Source organism: Oncorhynchus masou, chromosome 29 (assembly GCF_036934945.1).
Source record: "Oncorhynchus masou masou isolate Uvic2021 chromosome 29, UVic_Omas_1.1, whole genome shotgun sequence".
NCBI classification, from domain to species: Eukaryota; Metazoa; Chordata; class Actinopteri; order Salmoniformes; family Salmonidae; genus Oncorhynchus; species Oncorhynchus masou.
In genome coordinates, this window is record NC_088240.1 from 7,563,869 (window position 1) to 7,574,485 (window position 10,617).

The 10,617-nt window shown below is 40.3% G+C and overlaps 1 protein-coding gene across 1 annotated transcript; it reads left to right on the top strand.

Moving 5' to 3' along the window:
- The first annotated feature begins 1,644 nt into the window (after window positions 1-1,644).
- On the top strand, window positions 1,645-10,397 carry LOC135518939 (interleukin-10 receptor subunit beta-like). Its single transcript, XM_064943907.1, has 7 exons — window positions 1,645-2,067; window positions 2,601-2,727; window positions 4,302-4,474; window positions 4,784-4,938; window positions 8,092-8,239; window positions 8,412-8,557; window positions 10,109-10,397. The coding sequence occupies exons 1-7, from the start codon at window positions 1,998-2,000 to the stop codon at window positions 10,268-10,270; spliced, it is 981 nt and encodes a 326-aa protein (XP_064799979.1). The 5' UTR covers window positions 1,645-1,997; the 3' UTR covers window positions 10,271-10,397.
- Window positions 10,398-10,617: the final 220 nt, after the last annotated feature.

Consider the following 10,617-nt stretch of genomic DNA (forward strand, 5'->3'; position numbering starts at 1 on the left):
TCGAAAGCCAAGTCAACAAACGGATCACTGACCATCTCGAATCCTACCGTACCTTCTCCGCTGTGCAATCTGGTTTCCGAGCCGGTCACGGGTGCACCTCAGCCACGCTCAAGGTACTAAACAATATCATAACCGCCATCGATAAAAGACAGTACTGTGCAGACGTCTTCATCGCCCTGGCCAAGGCTTTTGACTCTGTCAATCACCATATTCTTATCGGCAGACTCAGTAGCCTCGGTTTTTCTAATGACCGACTGCCTTGCCTGGTTCACCAACTACTTTGCAGACAGAGTTCAGTGTGTCAAATCGGAGGGCATGTTGTCCGGTCCTCTCTACTCAGCAAACTGGATGCAGTCTATGGGGGTGCCACAGGGTTCAATTCTCGGGCCGACTCTTTAGCAGCAGAGAACTGGGAAGAAAGGCGGCCAAAGTAGGAATTGGCTTTGGGGATGACCAGTGTGATATACCTGCTGGAGCGCGTGCTACGGGTGGGTGTTGTTATGGTGACCAGTGAGCTGAGATAAGGCGGGGCTTTACCTCGCAAAGACTTATAGATGACCTGGAGCCAGTGGGTTTGGCCACAAATATGTAGCGAGGGCCAGCCAACAAGAACTTACAGGTTGGGGTGGTGTGTGGAATATGGGGCTTTGGTGACAAAACGGATGGCACTGTGATAGACTGCATCCAGTTTGCTGAGCAGTGTTGGAGGGTATTTTGTAAATGATGTCGAGGATCGGTAGGATGGTCAGTTTTACGAGGGTATGTTTGGCGGCGTGAGTGAAGGAGGCTTTGTTGCGAAATAAGAAGCCAATTCTAGATTTAATTTTGGATTGGAGATGTTTAATATGAGTCTGGAAGGAGAGTTTACAGTCTAGCCAGACTGTAGTTAGCTACATAAAGTAATGGAGAAAACTGACGTTTCTGAAGCAGGTAGCTCTGGCTGGGCAGCTTCAGCTTGTAGCAGGTTTAGGGACTAATTTACTTCCATAGATACTTATAGCTATAGCCAGGAACCAGGTAGGACAAGCTAGCCAGCCTGCTAACTAGTCAGTAGCTAGCTAGCCAGCTAATGCAAGCCAACTTTTGTTTACTTTATTATATTGACGTGCTAACTTCATAATAAGTTCTACAACATAACTAAGATGAGTATTTTGGTTTTCCTGTCACACTCACACAGTTGACTTCTTTCTTTGTGCTGGCAACCCAGGCTGAAAACACTCCTAAAGCACCAGGAATATTCTATATTCCTACCAAGAAGTACAGAATATTCTGTACTTCTTGGTAGGAACAAAACGAAAATATAAATTTAATAAATATTGTTATTTGTTTCCCATTATTCCCTGTCTAATTTTAACACCATAAATGACAAAGTCGATTTCCGTTTTTCAAATTCGGGGAACAATAAATTAGCCTTTTTCCGTTTTGACTCAGAAATCAAAGTAACGAATGTAACGTTACAAAGAAACAAGGTGAAGCAGCAGTTCGGGCAATCTTGCAAGTCAGAACAATACTTGACAAATAAATATAAGTTTTATATTAGAAAAATTACTTGACAAGCAGTGGGCATTTAGGATGAATTGTGGAGTTATGGCGAAACATCACGTGCCCTGTTTTCTATCAAACGTATTAGGCAATCATTTACTCGGAAAACACGGCTCATTCAATCATAATTTGTCGCAATAAAGTAAGACAAAATAAAGATCCACCCGTCGAACGGATACACATTTTGTCGATCTTTTGAAAATGAATATTATATCTGCCGTTTCCATTAAGCTAAAACAAGCCTAAAGATTTTTTTCCGACATCAACTAAACTTGGTTCAGTGGAAACCTGCCCGGGCTTCTTCTGTATTTATATCACTCAGCTTGGTTTCGCTTCCCCGCAATTCTCCGCCCTTTCAGAAAGTACACAATAAACTCTCAAGAGCGGCCTGAAGCAAATATAGCCAATGGAACATTTCATTGTCGCTGGACTACACAGAACATCTCTTGGGCAACATGCAATCTACGGTGTTTACTATCTTGTTTGTCAAACTATTATGCTTAATAACTTTACATGGAATGACAGGTCAGTATTTCTCTTTCGACTTTACCACAGCACAATCTACCAACGTGCTGTCAATCAATTGGCTTTGATTGTAGATGAATGTTTTAAACCGTTCAATATCACGACTGGTTTACGAACTTTTTGTTGTTGTTGATATTTCGTGATAATTTCACAGTCTTTTATAGGCTACATTTATTTAGCATTTATACATTCCATAATCTACTTTTACTGTCACTAGTGTAAACCAATTGAAACACGTCGCATTTTGATCTCTGTTAGATTGACATACTGATGATGTAGGCTAAATATATACATACACACTGGTTTAAGGTTTTACCCACATACCATATGTGGTCAAGAGTGTTCATCTCGAGGAAATGCAATGGGCTTAATGTCTCTCTCTCTCAAAAAAAAACCTCTTAAAATCGTCCAAGACATATAAAATACAATTGTCCCCATCTGACTCAATACCCTTGTTTATCTAAAGCCTGTAACCCCCCTGAATGATGTGTATTTGTCAGTATGTTCAACTGTGTATAACTGTGCTTTTACAGCAGTGTTAGCGGAACTTCCAAGTCCTAGTAACATCAGAATTACCTCCATCAACATGGGACTAGTGTTGGAGTGGGATCCCCCTCAGAACCACACGGGAAACCTCACCTACAGATCAGAATACAAGTGGTAATATGAACAGAACCAAACAACACAACCAAGTGAGGGTGAACATTTAAATATGGCACACTTCCTGCTTATGGGTGCTGGGAAAGAGGAGAAATGACACACCCACAAGTTGTCATCCCCAGAAGAATTTGTGTCATACACCCTCACAGACACACACACACACACACACACACACACACACACACACACACACACACACACATCAACACACCCTCACTGTATTTATATTTTTTTACACAATACTTGACAGTTTAAGGCATACAAATGGCGTACATACACTGAACAAACAAACAGCTTACATACACTGAACAAACAAACAGCTTACATACACTGAACAAACAAACAGCTTACAAACACTGGTAACAAACAAACAGCTTACATACACTGAACAAACAAACAGCTTACATACACTGGTAACAAACAAACAGCTTACATACACTGGTAACAAACAAACAGCTTACAAACACTGGTAACAAACAAACAGCTTACATACACTGGTAACAAACAAACAGCTTACATACACTGGTAACAAACAAACAGCTTACATACACTGGTAACAAACAAACAGCTTACAAACACTGGTAACAAACAAACAGCTTACATACACTGGTAACAAACAAACAGCTTACATACACTGGTAACAAACAAACAGCTTACAAACACTGGTAACAAACAAACAGCTTACATACACTGAACAAACAAACAGCTTACAAACACTGGTAACAAACAAACAGCTTACATACACTGGTAACAAACAAACAGCTTACATACACTGGTAACAAACAAACAGCTTACATACACTGGTAACAAACAAACAGCTTACAAACACTGGTAACAAACAAACAGCTTACATACACTGGTAACAAACAAACAGCTTACATACACTGGTAACAAACAAACAGCTTACAAACACTGGTAACAAACAAACAGCTTACATACACTGAACAAACAAACAGCTTACAAACACTGGTAACAAACAAACAGCTTACATACACTGGTAACAAACAAACAGCTTACATACACTGGTAACAAACAAACAGCTTACAAACACTGGTAACAAACAAACAGCTTACAAACACTGGTAACAAACAAACAGCTTACATACACTGAACAAACAAACAGCTTACATACACTGGTAACAAACAAACAGCTTACAAACACTGGTAACAAACAAACAGCTTACATACACTGAACAAACAAACAGCTTACAAACACTGGTAACAAACAAACAGCTTACATACACTGGTAACAAACAAACAGCTTACATACACTGGTAACAAACAAACAGCTTACAAACACTGGTAACAAACAAACAGCTTACAAACACTGGTAACAAACAAACAGCTTACATACACTGAACAAACAAACAGCTTACATACACTGGTAACAAACAAACAGCTTACAAACACTGGTAACAAACAAACAGCTTACATACACTGAACAAACAAACAGCTTACAAACACTGGTAACAAACAAACAGCTTACATACACTGGTAACAAACAAACAGCTTACAAACACTGGTAACAATAGTCTACCGCAATGACAATAGAGTGGTGTCTTGTTTTGAACACAGGAACAGCATCAGGAGCAGCTACCGGGGTGTATGTTGGGACACAACTGCCCTATGCTGTGACTTCACCAGTCATCTTAACAAATTCGGAGTGTACACTTTCCAAGTGAGGGCAGAACGAGAGGGAGAGACATCTCCCTGGGTGGAGACTAAGGAGTTTGTCATGGATGAACACAGTGAGTTCCTCGTTACCCATCTGTAACTTCAATCTACATAAGGATATCATAACATATTCATAACCTATACCTAAGACATACATGGGCATTTCATATTATTTTTTTTTGCAGTGCACTAGAGATGGGTATGAAAGTGTAATAACAGGTACTGTTAAATCAAAGGTTAGGGCAAAGCAGAGTGTATCATTACAGACAGGAGCCTGACAGCTTCTGCTCTTTAATGGACTATGGTGATCCGTGTCATTTCTTTACCCCTGAGAGGTCACCACTTCCTTCAGGTCACATTCTTTCCCATGTCTCTCTCCACAGCCACGTTAGGCCCTCCCAGTGTGACTCTAGTCTCCAGTGGTGCGAACATTGAAGTTAGCATCGAAGACCCAGTGCTCAGGATCTCTGAGTTTAAAGAGATCTACAATCATGCAACCTTTAACATCACCTACTGGAAGGAGGGCCAGGAGAAGAGGGTATGGTGGCCATTTTACTTTCCATCTGGGATTATACATTTGGAGTGTGATGTCCACTGCCTACAACCGGGGGATCTGAGGAATGGCAAAACAAAGTAAAGCAGTTTGCCTGACCTTTCACATCTGATGTCAGTGTGACAGTAGCCAATAAGGAGTATGAGATGCAGATTTAAGGTCTGCGCACATACACTACTTTCCATCTGCCAATGGTGAACTTGATAACCGTAGGGGTGATCATCTGGTGATACATTGAGTACGGTTACATGCACACAATAATGGGATTATTGTAGATAGATTAATATATAATGGGATTCTTGTAGATAGATTCATATATAATGGGATTCTTGTAGATAGATTCATATATAATGGGATTCTTGTAGATAGATTCATATATAATGGGATTCTTGTAGATAGATTCATATATAATGGGATTATTGTAGATGGATTAATATATAATGGGATTATTGTAGATGGATTAATATATAATGGGATTATTGTAGATGGATTAATATATAATGGGATTATTGTAGATGGATTAATATATAATGGGATTATTGTAGATAGATTAATATATAATGGGATTATTGTAGATAGATTAATATATAATGGGATTATTGTAGATAGATTAATATATAATGGGATTATTGTAGATAGATTAATATATAATGGGATTATTGTAGATAGATTAATATATAATGGGATTATTGTAGATAGATTAATATATAATGGGATTATTGTAGATAGATTAATATATAATGGGATTATTGTAGATAGATTAATATATAATGGGATTATTGTAGATAGATTAATATATAATGGGATTATTGTAGATAGATTAATATATAATGGGATTATTGTAGATAGATTAATATAATAGTTTGATATAAAACGTTTACATGCTTTGCAAGAAGGAACAATTTCCCTACTAATCCTCTTTTAACATGGATACATCTGAAATCAGACTACCGGACGGCGCTCTGATAAATGCAGAAAACCGGCAATCAAAAATAATATTATGCCACAGCAATCGTGTTTATTTTTGGGAAGTATATTTGAGTTTGGACGTATACAGTTTGGCTAACGCTTTTTTATTTTAAGGCGGTCCTTATTAGTGGCCCTTATTAGTGGCCCTTATTAGTGGCCCTTATTAGTGGTGCTTATTAGTGGTGCTTATTAGTGGCCCTTATTAGTGGCCCTTATTAGTGGCCCTTATTAGTGGTCCTTATTAGTGGTGTTTATTAGTGGCCCTTGTTAGTGGTCCTTATTAGTGGCCCTTATTAGTGGCCCTTATTAGTGGCCCTTATTAGTTGCCCTTATTAGTGGTCCTTATTAGTGGTCCGTGCTTGTGATAAAAGGGCAGGTTGCCCAATACATTCGCCACCTTAAAGTGTTTAGTTTCTTATCAGCTGCGTACAGTTACAACCGTCATAAAGGTTGTGACCCCTCGTCGGTGTGCCACTACATTCACCAACGTACTGTTTTGTTTCTTCTCAGATGCATCTGATTCAGTAACAACTGTCACAAAGGTTGTGACCCCTCGTCGGTGCGCTGGGTGTCCCAATAGATTTTTTTTTATTCAATAGGCTCTGATTACTTAGCCATGAAAGTGCACTGTTGTAAATATATCTCCACTCAATGTTATTGCTAGCGGTTGCCGCCAAAATAAAATTTACAAATCTGGGTTAACTTGGTCATCCCAGATGAGGATAAATACCCTGTTTCAAAGCATATTACATTTAAATGTTTGCCTAAGTACAATGTAATTACTAGGAGTTACACAGGATGTAGATAGTTCAAATGAAGTGTATCTTGAGGTGTACTTACTTGTAACTAATGTAATGTAACTAACTACAGTAGATGATCCATATGGACAAGCTGGCCCTCATTCTAAAAAGCTTCCGGGAAGTTTAATTCCAGAATTCACTTAATTTCTGTACCTTGTTGTGAAGTGAAACTTCCCGGAAGCTTTAAAATGAGGGCCGCTCAAGATAAACTTCATTTTATCTAGCTACAGCCTGTGTAAAACCTTAGTAATTACATTGTACTTGGGCAAAACATTAAATGTACTATGCTTTGAAACAATGTGAAACCATTTTTTTAGATCCCAGTCGGTGAGATTGCCCTACTGATCTGTTTTTGCCAGCTCAACAAAGTTTTATTTTGGGGTCAAGTGCTAGCAACAACACTGAGTGAAGACACAGTTTTTAATGTACCTTTATTTAACCAGGCAAGTCAGTTAAGATCACATTCTTATTTTCAATGACGGCCTGGGAACAGCGGGTTAACTGCCTGTTCAGGGGTAGAACGACAGATTTGTACCTTGTCAGCTCGGGGGTTTGAACTTGCAACCTTCAGGTTACTAGTCCAACGCTCTAACCACTAGGCTACCCTGACGGCCCAGTATAGGATGAACAGTGCACATTCAAGGGTAAGTAATTAGAGCCTATTGAGCATAGGCACTTTTACTGCCATTTCAAAACTGCAATCTTTTTTTTTGTAAAGGCTATAATCTCTCAGGCATCCAGCACACCGACGAGGGGTCACAACTTTTGTGACAGTTGTGGCTTGTATGCAGCTGATAAGAAAGCGAAAACACACAAAGTTGGTGAATTTAGTGGGAAACCTGCCCATTTGAAACAAGCATTCATTGTTACACCTCTGTAATTACATACTGCAACTACTACTAGGAGCTGTTACTGTTAACTATAATGGTTGTTACAGTGTAAATGCACGGTTGATTGCGGTGTGGTAAAGATCCTTTAAAAGACAGTGTTACCGAAGTTTGTACTACTGTATGCGAAAGCTACTTCTGAGACGCATGCATTCAGTTGTTCCCGAACTCACTTAAATCGCGCTGAGGGAGGACGGCTCGGCTGGTGCTAGCCCATGCGCAGATCAATTACACTGCTGGATCGCCGATTTACATGTCCTAATCATTTAAAAGATGGCAAAAAAAAAAAAAATGTTTTAATCGGCGTATTTAATTTTGACCTACACCGGTTTTTAAGATAATCAGAGTCAGGTGTTTACATGACTATTTCATAATGTTCCGGCTGCCAATCAGTTTAATATGAAAGAATTACAATGTGTGTAAAACATACTCATTGCGTGGCGCTCACTGCTTCCTTAATTCTCCTCTATCCCCCCCTGCAGGTCAAACGGATGAATGGCATCCAACTGCATGAAGTGGTGTTGGAGCTGGAGCAATGGACCAGGTACTGTTTTCAGGTCTTGGTGGTAACCGAAAGGTTCTTCAAACAAAGCCAGCCCAGCAACGTTACGTGTGAGAGCACCGCTAAGGGTGAGCGCCATCTCTCTCTCTTTCTTGTCCTCCCCCTTTTTTTTTTACATCTGTTAAAAACACAAGTTATGAGTATTAGATTGTTGCCTTCAATGATTCTCCGGGTACAAGTCTACTCTTGCTCAACTCAATTCTTCGTCCCCGGTGTTCACTTTCCCTAAACCGTCTGCAGGCAAGGACAGGCCCTGGGTGATGGCCCTGGGGATGTTTGTGGTGATGGCTGTGTCTGTGCCCCTGGTGTTTCTAGCATTCTGGCACTGCTACAGGGTGGTCAGCTTCCTCAGACCCAAGGTCAAGCTGCCTGGACATTTCACAGTGGTCAGTATGGCGCATGATCAGTGTGTTTTAATGAATAATTACACTGGGTGTTTCTTTGTGTGTAGTAACTGTATCATTTGTTCTTTTGCGAACCCATAAATGACATGTGCATGCTGCTGTTTAGGGGGGCTGTCAATGAGGCTCTGTCTTTGGCTGAGTTCCATGTAATCAGTGTGTCCTGTTATATCTTGACATAATAATGAATGGTTTTAGTCTAATCTCTTGTGGACAGACTGCTTAAACATAAATGTGCATCTGTTCTGCCAGTGTAACCGATGTGAAATGGCCAGCTCGTTAGCGGTGGTGCGCGCTAATAGCGTTTCAACCGGTGACGTCACTCGCACTGAGACCTTAAAGTAGTTGTTCCCCTTGCTCTGCAAGTGCTGTCGCGGCGTTTGTGGCGCGATGGGTAACGATGCTTCTGGGTGTCAGTTGTCTATGTGTGCAGAGGGTGCGAGCCCGGGTTGGGGCGAGGGGACGGATGAAAGTTAAACTGTTACACCAGTCACATTCTGTTAAAGGTCCCCAAAGTGCACACATCCCTGGGCCGCTCGTCTTTTCAGATCTCTTCAGCTAGCGACTGGAACGAGCTGCAACAAACACTCAAACTGTACAGTTTTATCTCAATCTCCTTAATCATGGACACTCTTACTGACAGTTGTGGCTGCTTTGTGTGATGTATTGTTGTCTCTACCTTCTTGCCCTTTGCGCTGTTGTCTGTGCCCAACAATGTTTGTACCCTGTTTTGTGCTGCTACTGTGTTGCTGCCATGCCATGTTGTTGTCTTTAGGTCTCTCTTTATGTAGTGTAGCTCTGTTGTCGTGATGTGTGTTTTGTCCTATATTTAATCCCACCCTCGTCCCCGCAGGAGGCCTTTTGCCTTATGGTAGGCCGTCATTGTAAATAAGAATTGTTCTTACTTGACTTGCCTAGTTAAATAAATAAAATATGACCAAATTTCACAAGGTTTTTGGTTAATTGAGATTACTTTTAAAGGCCTTTAAGGCGTCCTCATGCTTCCCATCCGAAAAAGTTCAGAACAGTTCGTGCATATATTATGACAACATTTTGTGACTTTTTCGTTCGGTTTCGTCTTCGTCAAGAGTTCTTGTTGTTTTTTGGGCTCTTTGTGCGCACAGCATGTTTTCTCAAGGCAAGCCGAAGTTGGTAGCCTACACACCTTGTCTGTGATTGGTCAACAGTAGGGATTCTTAAAGTGTTTATTGTCTTTCAACAAGAGACAAATCATAAACATTTTTTCACTTGAGAAATTCTGCACCAAAGATCTTAGATGTAAAATTGCGTGACTAAGATCTCTTCTGCAAAAAAATGTCAAAATTAATGTTAGATTTCTTGAGTTATATTAGATTCATTCTGTCTATTAATTCTAGAATTCTATTTAGATGGAACAAAAACACCAATAGTACTGTTTGTCTAATTTTTTAAGTGAATGTCTTTTAATTAAGGGAGTATGCGAGCACACTAATTCGGTTTGCAAGCTGATGCCTTTAGTGTGACCAAAGTCTCCTCTCCCCTCCCCACCCCATGCAGTACCTGTTGGATCCTCAGTGCTCCTCCATCCTGGCCTTGCAGAGCAGCCCCCAGCCTGATGAGGTGTACCATGAGGTCAGCATCATGCCTGGGGGGACAGAGACAGAGAGAGAGAGCGCCCTCTGGTGGACAGAACATAAAGCACATAACCAGACTGACTGACAATACAAAAGAAAGGCAGTGTTTCGAGAGCATCAACACCGCGACTGACAGGCCGATCTATAAATAATATTAAGTTGTTGTTTATGAAAAAAATAAAAATGATGCAAGGTGATTGGTTGATCAGTCAGTCTCGACTCGCCTTTAATGTCGGCTGCACCCAATCACAAAGATCTTGAAGTGGATGGGGAAGATATGGGTGAAAGACTGATGTGAGGAAGAAACGAAGACATCAATGGATGGCAGAGAAGAGGACGTATCTCTTAGTGAGAAATAATAGTCTTTACTGACATCCGGGATTTAGTTATTTATTCATCTCTGTGATGAAATTCTAAGAGAGATAATTTAGT